General features: G+C 44.3%; 1 protein-coding gene across 2 annotated transcripts in view; it reads left to right on the top strand.

Annotated features, from left to right (window-relative positions):
* The first annotated feature begins 930 nt into the window (after positions 1-930).
* Osbpl10 (oxysterol binding protein like 10) overlaps positions 931-23,584 on the top strand; it is a 275,538-nt gene continuing 252,884 nt past the window's right edge. The window contains exon 1 of one of the 2 annotated variants that reach the window (XM_046437455.2): positions 931-1,669. In XM_046437455.2, the coding sequence (XP_046293411.1) occupies positions 1,389-1,669 (281 nt within the window). In that variant the 5' untranslated portion in view covers positions 931-1,388. The remainder of the gene's footprint in view (positions 1,670-23,584) is intronic. The other variant, XM_046437454.2, reaches the window with a different exon arrangement.

Here is a 23,584-nt window from a genome sequence, read left to right as displayed (position 1 = left end):
AACTACTTCTATTCCATCTACTAACTTTTTAAACTGTTCAATTATTTAGCTGCTCTAGGGGTTTGCAGATGCTTTGGAAAGGGATCACTTATCATCTATCACCTTTGGTTTTGTGTTTTCTGTGTGTGTGTGTGTGTGTGTGTGTGTGTGTGTGTAGGAAGGAGTCCGAGCTCCTCAGAGCTTTTTTCCTAGGTAATTTTAGAAACTTCCAGATTGCAATGAATATTTATATTCAAAAAAATTATGAGTGGAGAGGAGACAGTGAAACTCATCTACTTTTGCTAAAGAGCAACACATTTGGATGGAGCAACCGAGTTGAAATCAATCGAGTTGAAGTGCAGTGTATCTTGAGGGCTTTTTTATACTTAGATTCGTTAAGTGTCTGTTCATTTCACTTGCCTTCCGTGTAGTCTCATCGGTTTCAGTCTCTGGTTTCCAAAAGTGCATGGTGCAGTCTGGTAACAATGGGAAGTTTTGATTTGTTAATTTATGTGTCCTTTAGGGAGGGGGGATTAATGTGGGCAAAGTGAGCTCCCTAGGTCACTCGATTTAAGGAAGCAGTTGCACGAACCTGAGAGCTCTTTCATCTCACGAGAGTTCCTTAACCTGGTGTCCGTTATGCATTTGCCCTCTTTGCGTGATAACACCCCAGGGGAGCTCACCTGCGAGAGAATCACCTGTCCTCCCCTCCCCCTCCAGACCCGTAGTTAGAACTCGGAGGGCCTCGCTGTCCTGTTACTTTGCTCTGCCGGTGAGGCCAATTTCCAGGTTACTGTGTACGTGTCAGTCCCCTGCTTGTGTGCGGAAGAAAGCGAGAGGGAATGTGCTCGAGTCAGGCCGGGCGGGTCCATATCCGGGTGGACCGGGTGGGTGGGGCCGTCCCTCCTCCAGGTCCCGAGGTGGGTTGGGGGTGGGGAGTGACGCGCGGAGATTCCCTGACGCCCCTTCGGATCCGAGAGGGGGCGGCAGAAGGAACGCTAGGGCGACAGGGCGTGGATTTAGGGCGTGCCCACCTTGTCGATCGGCCCTGGGGAGCACCCCCCTCCACCTTCCCGAGCCTTAGCGGCCGCGGAGAAGCAAAAGAAGAGGAGGAAGCCCAGGAGGGCTGGCTGAGCCGGCCACCAGCTCCGAACTTGCCCGGGAAACTAGTGCTGAGGGAGGGAGGGGCCGGGCTCTGGCCGCGGCGGGAGGAGGGGCGGCCGCAGCTGCATCCAGCCCCGTTGGCTTCCTTCCCAGCTCTCCTTCGCCTCCTCCTCCTCTTCCTCCTGTATGAGTCAGGCATTTCCCGGGGATTTGGAGCAGCCACGCGCGGCCCGGGCGCCCGGAGCTGTAGCAGCAGCGGCAGCCGCCACCGCGGCGGGCACCCGCGTCCCGGGCGCGCAGGGACCATGGAGAGGGCGGCCCAGGGCGCAGACGGCGGCGGGGGCAGCAACAGCAGCAGCCGCAGCAGCAGCCGCGCTACCTCGGCCGGCTCCTCGCCCTCCTGCTCCCTGGCTGGCCGAGGGGTCTCCAGCCGATCGGCGGCGGCCGGGCTGGGCGGCGGGGGCAGCCGCAGCAGCCCGGGCTCGGTGGCCGCTAGCCCGTCCGGGGGAGGCAGCCGCAGGCGGGAGCCAGCGCTCGAGGGCGTGCTCAGCAAATACACCAACCTCCTCCAGGGCTGGCAGAACAGGTAACGCGCCCGCCGCCTGCGCCACCGCCCGCGCCACCGCGCGCCCCTCCCCGCGCTGCTCAGTGTGTGTTTGTGTGCGCGCGAGATGGTGCCACCCGCGATCGCGGTGCTGCCTCCGCACCGTGCCCTTTCTGAGTCCCTACTCCCTTCCAGGTGGGGTGCCCAGGATAGGGTGCGCCGGGGCCCCACCCTGCGACCACACCGCAGTGGCGGGGAGGGAGGCGACAGCCCTGGTTTTCTTCTGTGCTGGTACCTGCAGGGTCTGGAGTGACAGGAGGAGCGTGCTGGTTGATTCCCTTGCCTAGTCTGCCAGCAGTTTCCCGCACCCTTAAGAATGGATGAGAAAGGCAGGCAGGGAAGGCGTGCTTTGTGCCCGGTTGAAACAGCACGTCTGGTCCTCCGGTCCGAGCACAGCAATTCTCCCCAAAACGTAGTTTTAAACTTTGGTGTTTAAAAACAGCAGTGCCACCAACAGATCTTGCCACTTGTCTTTCTCAGTGTCCTCCGGCGGGCGTGTATACCCCTTCCTCAGTTCGCAGCTTCCAACCTCCAATCTCTGCAATGCAAGTTTCTTAAAATAAAGGAAAAAAAAAAAGGAAAAAAATCCAAAAGACCCTCTCCCCCTTTCAAAAATGGAAATTCTGTCGTTTAAATTATTATTTTTCCCTTTAGATGCCTTTTGAAGTTTCTTGCTCTCTCCCCTTTGGCCTCAAAATTGGGAAGCCGACTTATGGACAGACACATGGAAGGATGGGGATGTCAAGGAAAGGTGCTGCCTATGTACTCGAGGTGATCTTAAATGGACTACAATTGTGAGGAATAACTTAATAAGGATCAGATATGGCACTACTCCTAATTTTTTTTTAACTTGGTTTTTGAAAAACAAGCTGGAACAAAAACACAAATGCCATGCAAGGGCACTAGGGAGATTCTTTGGTGAGATCCTTTGACCTCCCTTCAATAGTCCATGGCTCTTAGCAGATTTGAATCACATCCTGCAAAGTCTTGCTTATCTCTGCTGGGTGGACCAGATTTTTTGGTTGTCTCTTCCTGGAAACTGGAAAGATTCAGATTGCTTCCAGCAGAAACAGCATGCTGTTTTACTTGAAACTCAGCTTGGAGGAAGAGGACTTTGGATGTATGGAAACTGAGTTGTTTCTCTGTTGATGTTCTAGATATAGAAGTTTCAGAGTCACCTGGGTTTCCTGGGAGATGTGTTACTATGTTAGTAGAAAGGGCACTTAACTTTTGAATTTTTTTTTTAATTTCTCAAAATAGTCTCAGTGTCTGCTCTTACCCCTTCCTTTCTCCCTTCAATTCTTGAAAGATGAAAAAGAATAGGTAGAGTGCGTAGGATGGGAGAGAGTTGAGATGACTAAGTCTGCTTTTGGTTCTTGGAAATCGTGTCTTATTAATGACACCTCAAGCTACCCTGTCAGCAACAGCATTTTGTTGGTTTGTTGGGTAATCAATTTTAATGTTTTTTTCTTCAGGTAGTTTATGAGGTCAACAGAGCTTTAACCCTGGATTATAGTTGTTTTACTTGGTTGAATACAGTATTTTGCCTTCAATGTGCATTAAAGGATTTTTTTTTTTTTGAGTGGATTTAAGAGGAATTGGAGTAATGTTCTTTTTGAATAGCTTTTTTTCTTTTTGGTTCTGGGGATTGAAACCAGGGGCACTTTACCACAGAGCTATACCCCCAGCCCTTTATATTTGGAGACAGGGTCTGAATAAGTTGCTGAATCTGGCCTTGAATTTTCGATCCTCTTCTGCTTCACTAGTAGCTTGGATTACAGGTGTTTGCCACCATGCCTGGCACTTTTGCATAGTTTTAAACTTACTGTGGTGTTTAGATTGGAGGTAAGATTAAGAAGAAGCAAAATAGCCAGGTATAATGATCATGATGATAACATACCTATCTTGTTGAAAGCTACCTAAGTAAAGTGCGATATTGGTATACTACTGACCATGCCTACAGGAAGTCTCGTCTTTATTGAGTTTGAGTACTGTGATTTATAGCTGTCTGCCAATATTTGTTCTTGTCACAGTGGACTCACCCATTTTCCAAGTCTCCCATTGACTGCAAAGGCATTGTGTGTAATGGTTAATGTCTCTGTGCCAGGGTCTATATCTTCCCACATTGTGTTCTCTGAACTATGGCTGAGGGTCCCTTAGTGGTCTGGAGAAGATTTATAATTACCCAGTGATCATACACTTCTTTCTCCAGGGGAAAAGGGAAATCTGCCTCCTTGAGAAGAAAGAGAGAGCAGGATAAAGACAGAAACCTTGACAATATATTCATTTGTTCAGAGGCCATTTTGTTGAGCATCTACTGTGTGCCAGGTTATGTTTTTTGAGCTGGAGTGACTCCAGAGAACAAAACCCCTGGGTGTATTCTTATGGAGGAAACTTTGAATTGACCAGTAGAGTGAGTCTACCACTCCTCTCATCCAGGAAAATGTCTTTGTGCAAACAGTTGGGCTAATTCATGCCACCTTTCTTTTGGAACTCACAGATTCTTCCTTTGGCAGTTCTTTTCAAATTACTTGCAAGTTAATGACAAGCCACCAGCCACAGAATTCTTGGTGAGTTCTCTAAGTTTCTGTGCCATTGATAATGCTCCTTACCAGCTTCTGGGACTTAACATCAGTCACGCATGACATGTTTTTTTTTTTTTTTTTTTTTTAAATTTTAAAACATGAACAAAAACACATTGATTGTGAAATGACAGTACCAGTCACAGCTTATGGATAGGAGCATAAAGAGCCTTCATCATCTTGATTATGTCAATGAAAAGAAAGTAAATGACTGTAGAACTTGGCAGCCAAGGAAAAAGTTAAGACAAAAAAAACAAAATAAAATAAAATAAAACACAAGGATGGAACATAAGAAAGTCATGTTGGAGTTAACACACCAGTGTAGAAAACACAGGCCAAAGGTGTGCCCCAGTCCTTGAATGTCACCCGTGGAGTTTTTACGCTGGTGTCCTCTTTCCTGCCCTTAAGTTGCTTTTGTAAAGCTTACATCTTAACATTCAGTGGTATATTAGGCCTTAATTTATTTGTAGTACCCCCAGCCTCATCAACATGGCCTTGGGAAGGCAGTTAGGGCCAAACACAAGATAAATGACACAAAGAGAATTCATGGGCGAGAAAACTCATATTTTGGAATATACTCAGGAGAGTGTGCACAGAATGCCTGGCTCACACGCACGGGGCGAGGGAAACATGGTGGGAGGGTTTTGTCTAACTCATTCTTATACATATTTAAAGAAAACATTTTAGGTTTGCAGGATGGCCTTAAGGAGTAAATGCATCTAAACCAAGGAACAAGAACATTTAGGAAGTGTGTCAGGAAGGTTAAAAAAGGGGATGAGGAGATAAAGGCCGATATTTGTGGGAACCATTTTATGTGTGGATCTGGGTCTCCTGCTATTCACATTTTCATGTGGAATGTGCTCTCTCTCTCTCTCTCTCTCTCTCTCTCTCTCTCTCTCTCTCTACTTGGGATTGAACCCAGGGGCACTGGACACTGAACCACATCCCCAGCCCCTTATTTTATTTTTTGTTTTGACACAGGGTCTTGCTAAGTTGCTTAGGCTTCACTAAGTTGCTGAGGCTGGCCTTGAACCTGCAGTCCTCCTGCCTCCTGAGCCTTTTGGGATTACAGGTGTTTGCCACTGTGCCTGGCTCTTGTTGAATGCTATTTTATCACTCACATGGTTTTCATATGGAGGGAATCAAGGAGAACAGACCTCCAGAACCTGGGGGGACAGGCTGTGCCAGGTTACACAGCACCTGGTGTGGGCCAGGCTAGGAATCTCAGACTGTGTTGTTGTTGCCAGAAGAATTTTAGACAGGGAGGTGACATGGTAATTGGTTCAAACTCTGGCTTCTGTGATGAGATTTTCAAGGGACCCTGTGATGAGGCAGGGAGACCAGTGGTCTAGAGATGCTGAGACTTGGTTTTGGGGAGGAAAGAGAAATGAAGAGAAGGAATATATCTGAAATGGAAAGCATGGAAATTGCTATTGGATTGGATGTGAAGGTTTGGAAAGAGAGTGGTCAAAGATGACCCTTGAACTGAGCTCGGTGGCACATGCCTGTAATCCCAACAGCTCAGGAGGCTGAGGCAGGAGGATCATGAGTTCAAAGCCAGCCTCAGCAAAAGCAAGGTACTAAGCAACTCAATGAGACCCTATCTCTAAATAAAATACAAAATAGGTCTGGGGATGTGGCTCAGTGGTCAAGTGTCCCTAAGTTCAATCCCTGGTACTCCCCCCAGCCAAAAAAAAAAAAAAAGTATAACCCTTGAATTGCTGGCTTTAGACTGAGAGGTTGAGGTGTCCTTTGCAGAGGCAAAGATCACAAGAGAAAAATGTGTTTTGTGGATAGGATGAGGGACAACCAAGAGTTCTCTTTGGATTATGTGCCTTGAGATGCCTACACCCCGTAGGAAATTGAACTCATTTGCCTTAAGGTTAATTTTAGTCACAAACCAAATGGAACTACATTATGAGCAATGGGGTTGCACCTACAGAAGAAACAGAAAATGAAGGGCAGCCTGGCTTTATAATAGCCTTCTCTTATGGCAACTAATTCAATCACAAAAGGGCAAGAACTTGCTTCTTCCAGAATTAATCTAGTCTCTGGAGAATGGCAATAGTCCCTTCATGAGAGTGGATCCCTCATGCCCCAAACACCTCTTTAAAGTCCCATTATCTCTCAGCAATGTTACTCCAAAAATGAATTTTGGAGGGAACAAACTACATCCAAACCATGGTAGTAATATCAACTTAATAAGAGAAGTAATTAAGCCAACATTTAGTTCTATTTTGGCCAATGCTAGTTATTATTAACATTATTGCTATTATAATTATGCATACTATAATTAATAATATATTAATAGTAATAGTAAAATAATATAGTACATTATCATTAATATTGTAATATTAATATTGTAATTTTTGACTTTGTACCTGTTTTTGCCAGCTTGTCCTTGCGTTAATAAGTATATCATTTGTCCTGCACTCTGTCCATTAGCCTGTTTCTTCTGGGTCACAGATTCTGACTTTCCTTGTGACGTGTCTATGCTGGTGAAGGGCCCACCCACCCAGGTGGGCTGTTAGTGACCAAATATCCAGGGCTTGCTTTTGGCTCACCCTGGTTAACAACATGCTTTGAAAATGCAAGTTAGCCACCTGCATTTTGGGGCTACTTGTCCCATTAAAAAAAAAAGCCACTGGGGAGCAGCTGGGATGTGGGTGTGGCTCAGTGGTAAAGCACTTGCTTAGCATGCAATGCACAGCCTCTGCATTTGATCCCCAGTGTGCGCACGAACACACACACACACACACACACACACACACGAGAAAAAGAAAGTCACTGGGGCATATATTAATTTTTTGAACCACACTGAATTAAAATGAGTGTTTTTTGAGGTAATTGGCCATATCAAAGTTGAAGATCACTGCCCTGGGTTTTACTTTCTTGCCCGTGTGTGCTTAGGAAGTATTTGCATCTTGCTGCCTGGGCTACCAGACTGTTCTGAGGCTGCGTACCAAAATCCTTTAGGGACACTGGATTGCTTCATGGACAGTAATAATAAAGGGATGTTGCCTAGGTTACAAAACAGAATATAATAAGATTTATTCACTTATGGTTTAAAATATTTATTGAGCACCTGCTTTGTATTAGCTACTCCCTGCAGGATTTGTCCTCTCTGACTTTTAAATGGTGTAAAAAATGTGTATTAGAGGAAATTTATCCCAAAATGATTACTCTAGTTTTCTTGGGATGGTGGGATGATGAGTGATTTTTTTTACTTTATTCTCTTTTTTTTGTTGTATGGTAAACTTGCATCTATTTTGCAGTTTGAGAAAGTTGTTGAGAAAAAACAAAGTCATGCTTTTTTTTTTTTTTAACATCGTCTCTGTGTAAGTGGTGGCATACATTTGAAGTCTAACATACATTTAGAAAGGGACACAAATCAGGAGCAAACACAGGCTAATGAATTTTTCACAAAGGAGCACACCCAGATCTAGGAATGGCAGCCAACACCTGCCACCCGTGCTGTCCCTTAACAGCCACTGTCCCAGACTATCCACCCTCTCCGCTGAAACAGCATGGACTCGTTTGGCCTCCCTTTGAATTAGTTTTGTAGCATACAGTATGTGACCCGTGTGATCGTTCATGTCTGGATTCTTTCTTTAAACATGTTTGTGAGGCTCGTCTGTGTTTCTGGGTATAATTGTGAGGTCTGGTCTTTGAGGATATGAGTACTTCTCAGTTTGGGGTCCTTCTGCATAGTGTTGCCGTGGATATTCTCATGCATGTATTTTGGAGACAAGAAGTGTGCATTTCTGTGGGTGTGCAACCTAGGAGTGGAAATACTGGGATCCAGTGTTTCCACTGTGCAGCTTCGTGGATACTGCCTGAGAGCTTTCCACAGTGGTCCGATTCGTTTATACCCCCACCAGGAGTGTGAGAGAGTTCTGGGAGCTCTCCATTCTTATCTACCCTTGACAGATTTCTTTGTTTTCATTTTAGCCATTTGATGGGAGAGTGGTGGTATCTCCTTGAGATATAAAACCTGCCTTTTCCTTGATGACTGATGACGTTGAGCAACTTTCCACGTGTCGATTGGCCATTGGGACGTCATGTCTCGTGAGGTGCTCTTTGAGCCCTTTGCCTACCTGTCAACTGGCTGTCTGCTTTTTTCTTAGTGAATCTTAAGTATTCTTTTATTTATCTGGTATTAGGGATTGAACCCAGGGGTACTCTACCACTGAGCCACATCCCTAGCCACATCCCATATAAGGCAATGTTTATAGGTTCCAGGATTCTAATTTTTTTATTTTGAGATACGTTCTTGCTAGGTTGCCGAGGGTCTCACCAAGTTGCTGAGGCTGGCCTTGAACCTGTGATCCTTCTGCCTCAGCCTCCTGAGTTGCTGGGATTACAGGTGTGCACCACCACATCTGGTGTTTTTTTAGGCATTCTTTATATATTCTGGAACCAATTCTTTTTGGTATGTGCACATGTGGGCATGGGCACCTCATATACACACAAAGCAGGTAGTTTCCTCTCTCAGTGGTTTGCAATTTCATCTCTTACTGGTGTGTTTGCTTCTCTTCTTCATCGTCATCTTCTTCTTATTTTTGGGGGGAGGTGGTTTTTGCTGGGTATGAAACTTAGGGTGCTCCACCATGGAGCTACCTTCCTGGTCCTTTTTAAAATTTTTTTATTTTGAGACAGAGTCTTGCTAAGTTGCTGAAGCTGGCCTCAAACTTGCCATTCTCTTATCTCAGCCTCCCGAGTCACTGAGATTACCAGCGTGCTTCAGTGAGCCCAGCTTCTTCCTAGGTCTCTTGATAAACACAAATTGTGAATTTTCATATAGCCACATTTTTCAGTTTTAATTTCCTAAACTCCCGTTTAGGAAATCTTTGCTTACTATCCCTGTGAATGAAGATATTTTTCTGATATTTTCTTTCAAGAAAGAAAATGGATTTTGTTATTTTGAATATTTATTAGAAGTTTGAGTTGACAGAGGGGAAACATGGACCACTGGCCAGAGCTATCCGAGTAGTTAGGGCTTCTAGTCCCTATCAGTTCTGTATGGCTGCTACGACAAATGACCACAAACTTGGTGGCTTAAAGCAACACACATTTATTCTCTCGGTTCTGCAGGCCAGAAGTGTCAAACAGTTTTACTGGGCCATGGTCAAGGTGTTGGCAGAACAAAATATTGGCACTTCTCCTGGAGACTTTAAGGGAAAAGCTTTCTCCACTTCCTGGTGGCTGCCGCCGGTCCTTGGCTTGTAATGGCATCACCTCTGTCTTTGCCTCGGCACATCCCTTAGGTGCCTTCTGTGTGTGCCAGGCCTCCTTCCGCCTCCCTCTTAGGAGAGCTCCTGTGATTGCATTTAGGGCCCACCCAGATAATCCAGGATGATCTTCCCATCTCAAGATCCTTAATCACATCTGCCACATGCCAGAGTCTTTGCCGTATAAGGCAATGTTTATAGGTTCCAGGGATTAGGATCTGGGCATCTTGGGGGTGGAGGGCATTATTCAGATTCCCACATGGTAGCTGTAAGCTGGTTCCTAAGATCTCTGCCTTCTTTCCTCGTCCCCGTTTCCCACCCTTCAGTGGTTGCCATGGTGACAAGCATCTCTTCCTTGGGAGGGCCCACAGAACTGTCATGACTGTTAGTGGGCTTGCTAAGAAGGGTTGGTGGACTCATTCATCTCTGTCTACTAGACAGACCCCTTGGGCAAATGCAAGGTACGTAATATTGTCAGGCAAATTGTTTCTAATGCCAGCCAATAAGCCTAATTTCCTTTTAATGGGCAAATCAGAGTTTCTTTGGGGTTTCTTTAAATACTGTTGAGCAACCACACTTAGACATGTACGTGAAATAATTCACATTTTCCATTTTATCATCAGAATGACTCACTAATTAACCTGACGACTTTCCTTACAGGTAACGATCAACATGAAATAAGTGCTCAGGTCTTAAGTGTTTGGACAGTGGTTTAGTAAGTGCTCAGGTCTTTAGTGTTTGGACAGTGGTTTATGTCAGGTAACCACTGCCCCAAAAGGCACAGAATATTTCTACTTTCCTCCCTGCCTGGAACTTTATTTGGGCTTCACTCCATCCAGCGGTCTTCCCTCTGCAATCCCTTCTGATTTCTGTTACTGTGAATTGGTTTTGTCTGTTCTTGCATTTCATGTAAATGGAACCGCACAGAATATCTGTTTTGGAGTGTGGTTTATTTAGCTCAGCATAACCTTCTGAGATGCATCGTGTTGCTCTGCCCATCAGTAGTATATAATTTTTTTTTTGTTATTGAGTGATAGTGTATCCTGTGGATATACATAATATTTTTATCCATTCACCTGTGGAAGGACATTTGGGTTGTTTCCAGTTTGGGGCTATTATAAATAAAACTGCTCTCTGTGTGCAGGTCTTTGTGTGGACATATGCTTTTATTTCTCTTGGGTAAATATCTGGGATTGGAATTGCTGGGTCATAGGATAGGTGCATTCTATGTAAAAAGGGGCTGGCTCTTTTCCAGAGTGGCTGAACCCAGTGGCAGGGTACAGGTGGATGGATTGTGCCCCACTCTGGCCAATTTTGGAAAGCAGGCGACTGCCTGTTCCTCAGGCCAGTTGCAGTGTTTCTCAGAGGGGCCATCGGCAGGCGCTCAGGCTGGTGCAGTTGGGTGGACCTCCTTCACGTTCCAGCTTTGCCTCTTTTTGCTAAGTGACCCTGAGCAAGTTGTTAACTCCCTAGGTCTTGGTCTCCTCATCCATAAAAGATGATAACTTTGTAGCCTTGCGAGGCTCCCGCAGGCTCCAGCCTAGCCTGGTGCTTGGCATGTAGTAGGTTATTAGTCAGCTTTTCATTGCTATGACCAAAATACCTGACAAGAACAACTTAGAAAAGGGGAAGAGTTATTCTGCCTCACTGTTTCAGAAGTTTCAGTCCATGGTCAGTGGACTCCATTGCTTTGGGCCTGAAATGAGGCAGAACAGCATGGCGGAAGGGCATCGTGGAGGGAAACTGCTCTTCGTATGGAAGCTGGAAAGCAGAGAGAGGAAGGGGTCCGAGAGAAGATAAACCCTTCCGGGTCACAGCCTCCAGTGACCTACTTCCTCCCACAAGGTCCCCCCCCTCCAGTAGTCCATCCTCCTCTCAATGGACCAATCCACTGAGGAGGTCAGAGCCCTCAGGATCCAATCACTTCCCAAAGTTCCACTGTTTTAGTCAGCTGTTTTGCTGCTGCGACTCCCAGAACAACTGCAGAGAAGAAAAAGTTATTTGAGGGCTCACGTTTTCAGAAGTCATCGTCCGTAGAAGGCCAGCTCCATTCCTTGGGGTTCGAGGTGAGACAGAACTGCATGGAGGAAGAGTGTGGCAGAGGGAAGCAGCTCACATGGTGATCAGAAAGCAGAGAGACAGGTTTCCAATTGCCAGATACAAATATACACCCCGAAGCCATGCCCCCAATTCTCACCTCCTCCAGCCACACCCACTCGGTTAATCCCCATCAGGGAATTAATCCACTCATTGGGTTAAGACTCTCATAACCCAATCATTTCTCCTCTGAACCTTCTTGCGTTGTCTCACATGTGAGCTTTTGGGGGGCACCTCACATCCATACCATAACTACCCACCTCTGAACACATGGTACTTTGGGGAACATTCCAGATCCAAACTGTAGCATTGGTTCTCAGTAGACATTTGTGGATCGAGAGTCTTGTGTTAGACAAGCCAGTGAGTATATGTCTTTGTGGGACTCGAGTATGTATGAATGGGCAGGTCGGTTTAGATTTAGCAAATCTGCAGGTGTGTCTTAGCTGTTCCTCCCATGAGTGAGGACCCAGGTGACCGAAGTGCTTTGGTTTGCACAGTAGAAGGCCATCTCTGCTTCCTAGCCTGAGATTCCTCACAGTCAGCTTGGGGACGGTCGTCTGAGGACTCTGGGAAGAAAGAAGCAATTTGGGCCTTTGTGTCCTGAAAGAAGGTTGAAATGATTGTGTCGGAAACGCGGGAGGCTTTTTGCATTTCTTCTGGCTCCCGCTGATGTGATTTGGGGCCAGGCCAAGTCTGAATTAAAAAGAAAACAGTCCAGAATTTGATTTTTGATAACCCATACTGGATTGAATGTGGTTACAGCCCAGAAGGAAAGTGCTTTATTCGTGTCCCTTGCCATGATATCAGTAACAACGATAAAATTAGGGAACGTTCTACAGGACTTTGTGTGGCAGTTCTGTTCGTTGAAGGTCAGAGAAAGCCTTTGAGCCATGAATAACTTTTTCTTTTTGTGTTGTAGTTTTAAGGGGGACTATTTATGTTTTTGTGTGGTTTTGTCCCTTTCTATAAATGTATCAATGGAAATATAAAAAAGTGAAAGGCAATCAGCATCAGTTTTTTTTTTTTTTTTTTTTGAGGTACCAGTTTTTAGTGACTCTTTTCTGGGATTTTATGTATCTATCTGTGAGACTGTCACTTGGCCCACATGAGGCTACAAGGTACCCTGGGCTCTGAGCATGGTGGAATTGGAGGCTCTGCCTGGGCCTGTGTTCAGGGGAGTTAGTAGATGAGGTGAACAATACCGATGACCCCCAACTTTTCTCTATGGTGGTCAGTCCTTTGGGGTGTTGGTGGGCTGCTAATAATGTAATGAAATGCACCCCAACAGTTCCCTGTGCCTTCGGGCTGTGAAGTCCACTCTGAACACAATGGAGGAAGTGCAAGGTCCTGAGAGAGCTGCAGCATCCTCTGTCGCACACACTCCTCTTTGCATGTAAAGAGGCCTGATGCAGTGCTAATACCCCATGTATGTCCTGTGTGCCTTTTGTGTGTGAGCCAGATGCCATGTGAGAATCTGGGAACAACAGAGGACAAAGGCCTAGAGGATATCCTGCCTTGAGGCGCTCACTGAGCCCAGTCCATTACAGGGGAGGGCAGACTTTTGCAGGATAGGAAAGCGTTGACACTTGATGGGCAATATGGTTTCTGTGGTGCTATGCAATCCTCCCCTTGAAAACAAGTGGGAGCAGAGGTGTTCCAATAAAACTTTATTTGTAAAAACAGGCAGTGGGCTGTGTACAGCGTGTGGGTTAGAATTTGACCATCCCTGAACTAAAAGGACACTTAGATCATTAAAAGACTAGGCATGGAGCCGGCCTTCTACATACTGACTGACCCAGCCTTACCACACCTGGGCATTTATCCTGAAGAATTCAAGTCATCAATACCACAGGGATCTATGCATACCCGTGTTTATAGCAGCACAATTCACAACAGCCAAACTGTGGAACCAGCCTAGGTGTCCATCCGCGGATGAATGAATAAAGAAAATGTGATGTGTGTACACAGTGGAATTTTATTCAGCCATAAAGAAGAATGAAATTGTGTCATTTGCAAGAAAATGGGTGGATCTTGAGAGCATTATGTTAAGCAAAATAAGCCAAACTCAGAAGGTCAAGAGTTGTATGTTTTTGCTCACTGATGAAAGCTAGAGGAAAAAAAAGAAAAACAAAGGGGAGGGGTGGGAGGATCTCATGAAAATAGAAGGGACAAGTTAGAGGGAAAGGAAAGGAGAAGTACTGGGAATGAAATTAACCAAATTATGTTATGTGCATGTATGAATATGTGAAAATGAATCCTGCTATTGTCTATTATAATAATGCACCACCACCAGAAAAAAAAAAAAGAATAATCCTAGTACCCCTAATGCAGGTAATTGAGGCGGCCTATTGTGCTGGCTAAGAGATTAGACTCAGGTCCAATAAATTCCCTGTGTTTGAGTCTCGGCTCTGCTCTATACCACCTGTGTGAGTTCAAATGAGCTATCTAACCTCCCCGTATGTCAGTTTCCGAACATGTAAAATGGGAGCAACATAGTGTCTGTGTCCTAGAGTTGTTCGGATGAACTGAACACTGGCACCGGGAGAGCAGCCGTGAGGTGAAGAACCTTCTAGAACATTCTGGAATGTTGATGAGAGGCGCTCATTCCTGCAGACGGCTTGAGGAGGGCTTCCTAGCAGAAGGTTTTGTGAGTGCAATGGTTTGGAGGCATGAAAGGAGGAGATGGGTTTGGTGTGGCCGGGTTGTAGGTTGTGTGTGGGGTGGCCAGAGAAGAGACAATGATGGGTGGACCAGGTTGGAAAAGGCTCCTGGGAACACTGGTCATAACATGTCCACATTACCATAGGGAATGTTGGCCCTCCCACTATTTGTGAACCTAGGAAGCATTAGGCACTTTGTATTATTTTTCAACTTAATCCTTAAAACGAGAGTGGGGATGTCATAGAACTATTCAGTTTCCTTTTCTTCTACAGTCACAGAACCCCAGTTCTTAGCTGATATGTGACTGTCTCCTCCTTACAGGTAGAGATGGCCATGAGATTATATTTTGGATGTAAGCGGAGTTGTTTTATGGTATTTTCCTGGAACTTTCTTCTGTCGCTTCCAATTTTTTACCTATCCTCTTAGAATACAGACATGATGACAGAAACTAGAATACAGACATGACGGCAGGAATTTGAGCAGCCACCTTGAACCTCGAGGTGACTGGAATGAAGGCCACCGAGGCAGAAGAAACCTGGTCTCTGAGACTTTGTGGATCAGAGCCATTGCACAGATCGTGGGCCTAACAACTGGAATTTTCCATGGGGAGTGGGGAATAAGTTTCTTTTATAAGCATCTATTCACAGATCTAATCTCACTGGATACAGGAATTCTGTTTTACAATAAAGAAACAGGTCTTGAGGGGCTGGGGTTGTGGCTCAGTGGTAGAGTGCTCGCCTAGCATGCACGAGGCACTGGGTTCAATCCTCAGCACCACATAAATGTAAAATAAAGATATTGTGTCCACCTAAAACTTAAGAATAAATATTTTTTAAAAATGGAGGTCTTGAGTGACATAGAGTGCATAGTTAATAAGTTGTAAGAAATAAATAAAAAAAAAGTTGTGGAGCCAGGATTTGTCTGACTGTAATGTTTTTTCTTTTTCACTACTCTGTAAGAACTTGGACACCTACCCCCTCATTTTACAAATGAGATGAGATTAGTCTCAGGATAGACCAGTACCACTCATTCCACAGCAAGATGATTAATATTCTGTTTTCCTCTCTCCCTCTTTCTGTTTCTCTCTCTAGCCAGGGCCTTCCAAAAGAAGTAGGTGATTTAATGAGCAGAATGGCTTTACTGTGGGCAGGTGATGGTTGGTGGGTTTTCTCCGGTCTGTGTGTTCAGGGCTTTCTCCTTGGACCCCCTTGCTGGGCTCTTGCCTTCTCTGGGCTGCCGCTCTGTACCTTCTCTTGCCTGCCTTGGCTTTCTTTGCACTTGGGCTCCTGGGGGCTGGATGAGGAGGCTCTTAGGCCCTGTGACAATTTGTAGGCACTGATGGATGAATGTTGGCTTTATGCAGAGCCCCTTTCCCAGATCATGGAGCATTGTGGACTTTGCTGAGACTGGGAGATGTGTTTGCGAATGCACTTGGCTTTGGGATTCTTGTGAATCTGAGTTCTGCCCTATTATTAATACCTTAAAAATGGGCCTCCTGACCCCGCTCTGCTCACCATGCCACTCAGGACTTTTCTTTCACACTCATTGCAGCGGATTCATTTAGTATATTGGTCCAGAAGAAGTTGAAGAGGGCAAAAGTCTAGTTGGGGGGGCTGGGGTTGTGGCTCAGGGGTAGAGAGCTTGCCTAGCATGTGCAAGGCCCTGGATTTGACCCTCAGCACCACATATAAATAAGTTAAAAAATAAATAAATAAATAAATAAATAAAGGTATTATGTCCAACTACAACTGAAAAATAAATATTAAAAAAAAAAAAAGCCTAGTTGGTGCTAGTAATGTCTGTTGAGAGCGCCCTGCTGGATGTTTATTATATACATTTCATGTTGATGCCACTCTTTACTCTAGCAAATCACTTTTGTGGTAATTTTTATTAGCTTGGCTAATGTGTGCCTTATTCCTTTTTACGAGAAGTCTGCAGCTGATACCTTGGCCTAAAGTACATCGTAACACTATTATGGTCGCTTGGTTAATTCGGGAGTTTCCTGTAACTGAAATTGTTCTGTCCAATGTCAGTTTTCACGATTCCTTTGGAGTCAGCCAAAATGCAGAAAATAGTATTAGGAAACCCAAACTGCACAATTCGTTCTCATTTTAAATAACAGGATAGGCCATTTTTATGGATTGGACATAAAGATATGTTCAGGAAAAACAAAAACAAAAACAAAAAACACCAAAAAACCTTTGTAACAAAGACAGAGGACTCGAGGCTGGGGATATACCTCTAGCTCAGTTGGTAGAGCGCTTGCTTCACATGCACAAGGCCCTGGGGTCAATCCCCAACACCAAAAAAAAAAAAAAAGGACTCAACTCATGTTTGTGAAATCAAGTTTAAGTCTGGATGAAGTTTTTTTTTTTTTTTTTAAAAACAGAGCATGACCTAACTCGGATGAAAACTAAATTGCAGTTCTTTGTGTCGTGGAATTGTCTGAATTTCTGTTTATCTAAAGGCTTGCTTTCTTTTCCTTTCTTGCATCGTAGTGTTATTGTTATTTTTAGTGCTTTTGGGGCTTTGTTTATTTCCGTCTTTATTTTTGCTTTGTTTCATTAGTTTAAAACTTTACAATTCCTTTGTGGAGCAACTAAATATAACTCGTTATCTGAAGTTTTCTTTCCCTGTAAATGACATTATTTTGAAGATGGGCAACGTGCGTATAAGTTCTGTAGATTGGATAACAGGACAGCATTCATGTTCATTACTTGATTGCAATATTTGTACCCTGAACTATTCAGAGGTTTAAAGGCACCATATGTCGACAACTTACTCTTAAGTGGTTCCAGGAAAAATAAATACATACAGAGAACATGATAAAGCAACTGTGGCCAAATGTTATGAGTTTTTTTTAGTAGTAAATAGTTCTGTATATTATTGTCACTTCTCTGTGAACTGGAAATTATATTAAAAACTTAACAACAAAAAGCCTGTGGAGCTTGCAGTATCTTCCTGCCTGAATGTAGCCTATCTGTAATAAATTGATCTGATTGGCCTCAACTCTAGTCTTCTGAAGTGGCCACCGAGGCCCCTGTTCTGTAGGCCCCTTCAGACAGGTTTGGAACATGCCCAGGTGTGGTAGAAATGATTCTTAGACAATTCCAGACGTTAACTACAGTGGAATTGACTGAATTTGTTAGTGCCTACGAGCAATTGTCCATTAAACTAGGTAAAGCCAGCATATTTGCAGCTTATGAAGGGACCATTAAACCCGAGGCTTGGGAGATTTGTGCATTTATCCCTTCTCTGTTTAGTTGTTTTCTCTTACATAACCCTCCACTGGGTTTTCGTCTGTAAATGGGATGAAGGGGGAAGCATATTGCTTGTTTTTGCCTTGCTGCAACATGGGAAAATCTGACTGAACTATCTTTTATACTCGATTTTAAACCCATAACTTCATTCTGTGGCTGTAATTATCTAGAATGTGGTGTTGGTTTTAACATTGCTTGTAAAACGTTTCTGGACACAGAGGGCCAGTGGAACGTGACTTTGGAATTTTCCAGGGGTGGTGGGCCAGTTTCTTCACCTTTTTTGTGGGGGGAGGGACTGAAGATTGAACTCAAGGGCGCTCGACCACTGAGCCACATCCCCAGCCCTATTTTGTATTTTATTTAGAGACAGGGTCTCACTGAGTTGCTTGGTGCCTCGCTTTTGCTGAGGCTGGCTTTGAACTCATGATCCTCCTGTCTCAGCCTCCGGAGCTGCTGGGATTACAGGCGTGTGCCAGGGTGCCTGGCTTGATGGGCCAGTTTCTTTCCTTTTTTTTTTTTTTTAGAGAGAGAGAGAGAGAGAATTTTAATATTTATTTTTTAGTTTTTGGCAGACACAACATCTTTGTTTGTATGTGGTGCTGAGGATCGAACCCGGACCGCATGCATGCCAGGCGAACGCGCTACCGCTTGAGCCACATCCCCTTTCTAAGAGCAGCTCCCATGCACCTGGGTGGCCTTATCCCTGTCGGGCTGCAGGATGAAGACTGTGGGGCTTGAGGCCACAGCAAGTGCTGGCTTGCCCATCAAGCTGGCAGGTATTCCCAGGGAACTGTAGTTCAGTTGTCCCCTGGCCTCCCAGGCTCGTGGTGTTGCATGCGTCTTTGCCATCAGCGATGTCACCTTTTAGCGGGGATCTTGCTCTTTTTTTCTTTTCTTTTTGTTTTGAGATGCAGTATCACTATGTTGCCCAGGCTGTCCTTGAACTCTGGGGCTCAAGTGATCCTCCTGCTTCAGCCTCCTGAGTAGCTGGGACTACACTCCCATGTGCTCTTTTCTTGAGGCTGAGGCAGGAGAATCATGAGTTCAAAGCCAGCCTCAGCACGTAGTGAGGGCTAAGTAACTCAGTGAGACCCTGTCTCTAAATCAAATATAAAAAAGGGCTGGGGATGTGGCTCAGTGGTTAAGCACCCCTGGGTTCAATCTCCAGTACCAAAACCAAACCAAACCAAACCAAACAAAAAAATTAAAACACCAGAGTCCTGTTTGTCTCTTTGTGCTCTGATATCCCATTTGTGTGTTCTTGATGGATCTTGGCATTGTAAGCTTTTGTTTCTTTTCTTTTTTCTTTTGAGGCAGTACCAGGGATTGAACTCAGGGGCACTTGACCACTGAGCCACATCCCCAGCCCTATTTTCTATTTTATTTAGTGACAGGGTCTCACTGAGTTGCTTAGCACCTTGCCATTGCTGAGGCTGACTTTGAACTTGAGATTCTTCTATCTCAGCCTCCTGAGCCGCTGGGATTACAGGCTCATTGTGAGCTTTTGTATTCACCGGGCAGGTAGAGGTCAGTGCACAGGGCTTCTTTCCTATGAATGGCTGCTCAGAAAGGACCAGATTTTTTTTTTTTTTTTTTTGGCACTGGGGATTAAACCCAGGGGTGCTCAACCACTGAGTCCCATTGCCAGCACCCCCCTTTTTAAATTTTATTTAGAGACTGTGTCTCATGAAGTTGCTTAGGGCTTTGCTAAGTTGCTGAGGCTGCTTTGAACTTGTGATCTTCCTGCCTCAGCCTCCCAAGCTGCTAGGATTACAGATGTGTACCATCACACCTGGCCAGATGGCCCTTTCCTGTTTAATAACCTGTTATATTTCGGATCTGAAATGTCCCCAAAGGCTATGTAGTAAAGTCTTGCTTGCCAGCCTATAGTGCTATTGGAACATGGTGCCACATTTTGGAGATGGGGCCTAGTGGTAGATATTTAGATTAGGAAAATATTTCTTTTCTAATAAAAACGTTTAGTGTTATGAATTTCACTCTCAGCGCTACTTTGGTTGCCCTTACCAATTTTGATAGATTGTGTTTTCATTTTAGTTTAGGTCAAAAAAATTTTCATATTTCTTTTGAGAATTTCTCTGTGACCCATGAATTATTTAGAAGTGTATTAAAGTCCAAGTGTTTGCCAATTTTCTTACTATGGCTAGAGAATATATTTTTGTACCATTTTAGTTCCTTTTGATTTGTTGAGTATTGCTTTATGAACTTTGCTGTGTTCTGTCTTGGTGAACATTCCGTGTATACTTGGGAAGAATATGCATTTGGTTGCCATTGCACGAACTGTTCTGTAAATGTCACTTAGGTCCAGTTGGTTGAAGGTGTCATTCAGTTCCATATCCTCATTTTTTCAAATTGTATTTTAGAATTTTGGAGCTGGGCTCTGGGAAGAAAGTACAACTCCAGCTCATATCAAGTCAGCGGAATTCAGATTTTCCCCTGACTTATTTTTAATTTTCCTTAATATCACTGCAGGCTGTCAATCAAATGATAGGTCTTGGGCCGGTCTCATGATGCACACCTGTATTCCCAGCGGTCGCGTGATGTACACCTGTAATACCAGCGGCTCTGGAGGCTGAGGCAGGAGGATCGAGAGTTCAAAGCCAGCCTCAGCAATGGCAAGGCGTTAAGCAACTCAGTGAGACCCTGTCTCTAAATAAAATACAAAATAGGGCTGGGAATGTGGCTCAGTGGCTGAGTGCCCCTGAGTTCAATCTCCCGTATCCATCCCCAAAAAATGATGGGTCATGGGGACTTGGTCCTCATTCATTTTTTTTTTTTTTGGTAAGCATGTAAATAGCTCAGGACAGGTGCTGTTAGTTTTTTTATTTTTTTGATTTTTTAAGGTATTTTACCAGGCATCTGCTGCGATTTTAGGCAAATACCTGAAAAATCTGCTCCAGGCTCACCTGGAAATGCTGTGCTGGTTACCTTACCAAACTCCAATTCAGATTTCATATAAACATATTGTTGGCCTCATCAAGTAAAGATTGATATGAAGAACTATGAATTGGTTCTAACGATGGGTGGTTGGTGACCAAAGGGGTTCTAACACCTTTGCTCACCCCTTAAGAGTGCTGGGTAGACTGTCATTGGAAAGATCTGCCAAGCACACCATAGGAACTGTGGGACCACCAAGTCTCACCTACCTCCTTTTGAAGAGGGAGATTTAATTATATACCCTGAGACTTCTACTCTTGGGGTAGATATGCAAAATCTTCCATATTTTGAGCCTCTCTTGGGGGCAGCATGGAACCCACCCAAGCCACATCTGTGGCTCATCTGTAATCCCAGCAACTTGGGAGATTAAGGCAGGAGGATCGCAATTTTGAGGCCAGCCTTAACAACTTAGTGAGACCCTGTCTCAAAATAAAATAAAAAAAAAGAAGGGGGCTGGTGATGTAGTTCAGTGGTAGAGGGCCTCAGTTAAATCCCCAATGTCCTCCTGCCCACACACAAAGATCTGGAAAGTCTCCTTAGGGGACAGATAAGGGCGAAAACTGAGGATGCTCAAAGAGGTACTAATCAGGAGGGTTATTGATTCAGAGTAGCTTCTAATGGGGAGGGTGTGGAACGTGATGCTACTGAATTTTATTACAAGACATATTTTTAACTAAGATCTTCAGTGACTATAGAACAAAAATAAATAGGACCAAAATGAGTCATGAAAAAGTCAGGTTAAATGTGAGGTAGTTATTGGTGTCAGCTTCCTTAAAGAACTTCAAGGTCATGAGATGCTCCTTCTCTCTGGGATCCTTCAGGAAAGGCCCCGTGGGGGGGGGTGTCTCTGCAGGTGGTATCTCCTGCTGTTGTCTCCAGTTCACTTGGTGGTTGAGGGTTGAGCTTTTGAGTCACCGTGCACCCCCTGCCTCCCGTTGTTTGGACCCTTGGCAGTGGTTGAGGGTAGACCACCCTTGGCAGTGGTTGAGTGTGGACTGTACATTAATAATACTACTCAATCAGTGTCAAACTGCCGGAAATTGATAATGATACTGTCGTTATATAAGAAAATGTACTTGGAAAGTACCTGATGAAATATTTAGGGATTAAAGGAGATGACTCCAATTCATTCTTAAATGGCTCAAGAAAAAACTTTTTATAAGGAGAGAGGGAATGGGAAGGGGAGGGGAGAAGAGAGGAGCGGGAGATAGGGAAAGGGAAGGGGGGAGGAGGTAGATGGAGGAAAGAAGGGGAGAGATGGTCAGAGCCCATATAAAGCAAACGTGTCAAAACATCAATAATGATTGAGTCTGGATGAAGGTATATAGAGGAGTTCTTTGTAATATTTTTGTCGTTCTTAAGTTTGATTTCTTTCAAAGAACAATAACAAAGAGCTGGGCACAGTGGTGTACACACCTGTAATCCCCAGTGACTCAGGAGGCTGAGGCAGGAGGATCACAAGTTCAAGGCCAGCCTCAGCAACTTAGTGAGACATGTTCTCAAAAAATAAAAAGGACTGGGGATGTAGCTCAGCGGTTAGAGCATCCCCAAGTTCAATCCCTAATACCTTCCTGCCACACACACGAAAGAAAGAAAACACATAGCTCCTTTAAGAAACAGAAGTCATACCATGTCTTGTCATGTTATTTGAAATTGCTAAGGAAATGAAGTATTTTGATTGAAAGCAGGTCATTATATTGTGAGATTCAGGAGAGTAGGCATTAGACCTAAGTCATGGACCTAGGTCCTGGTCCCCTGCCTGGCACAAAGTAAGTGCTCAGCAAATTTTTGTTTAATGAATGAAATCAAAGAGGCAGTGATTTGGAGCTAGTTTTCCCCATGTGCATGGATGGGCCTTGCATCTAAGAAATGTGGATTTGTTTTCCAGATCCACCTCTCCGTGTTGTGGACTTCATGAAAAATCACCAAATAGAAAATTTTTGTCACAGGGGACTCATGCTAAAATTAGAGTGATGAAGTGATAGAAACCTTCACTTTAGACTTCTTACAAGAAAATGCACCTGGAGAATCAAGCAGAGTGCTGAAGACTTCTCTCCCATTGGAAAGGGATAGAATCTCCAAAAAAAAAAAAAATCGCTTTGTTATGGTAAAGCATGTATCACATAAATTTTACCCTTCTCACCATTGTAAGTGTCTAGTTGGGTGGCAGTATGTACATCCATGGTGTTGGGAGACCATCACCACCCCTTTTTCATCTCCCCAAGCTGAAAGTCTGTATCCACGAAAAAGTAAGATTATCATTTGCTTCGCAAATCATTTATTTAATAGAATTACAAACGTCACGGTTAGGAAAACTCGGCTACAAGATCCCAGCTGCAAAATGGATGGGGCCCAAATTAGAGAATTGACTTGAATTTAATTAATAATAATTGTCTTGACGGGGGTAGGCACATCTTCTCCTGGTGTGCATGTCTTCTCCTTCCATAGAGAGACTTTTTATACGATATACTAATAGTGAAATGTAAGAGTTCTAAAACTTTTCTCCCACCTACTTAAAATTAACTTTAGGCCTAGGATATAGCTCAGTTGGTAGAGTGCTTGCCCCGTATGCACAAGGCCCCTGGTTCAATCCCCACACCACACACACACACACACACACACACAAATTTATGGAAGCATGACTAACAGACCAAGTGTACTTGATTTCAGTGTATAGTTCAATGACTTTTTTTTTTTTTTTTTGTGATGCTGGAGATTGAACCCAGGGCCTTTGCACAAGGGAGACAAGCATGTTACACTACTGAGCTAACCCCACCCCTGGATTGTTTTATGCGGGGGAGTAGTGGAGATTGAACTCAGGGGCACTCAACCTCAGAGCCACATCCCCAGCCTTATTTTGTATGTTATTTAGAGACAGGGTCTCACTGAGTTGCTTAGTGCCTCCCTTTTGCTGTGACTGGCTTTGAACTTGCAATCCTCCTGCCTTAGCTCCCCAGCCATTGGGATTACAGGTGTGTGCCACCATGCTGGACAATTTTTTTTTTAATACAAATATCATTGCCTCCTTTTTTGGGGGAGGGGGTGATGGTTATTCTGTTTTATTTTTCAATATTTTTAATTGTAGATGGACACAATTCCTTTATTTTGTTT

This window comes from Marmota monax, unplaced genomic scaffold (assembly GCF_021218885.2).
Source record: "Marmota monax isolate L192 unplaced genomic scaffold, Marmota_monax_Labrador192_F-V1.1 WCK01_AAM20220418_F8-fsc00021, whole genome shotgun sequence".
NCBI classification, from domain to species: Eukaryota; Metazoa; Chordata; class Mammalia; order Rodentia; family Sciuridae; genus Marmota; species Marmota monax.
Note: the sequence above shows the minus strand (reverse complement) of the source record. Positions and strands in the feature narration are given on the sequence as shown.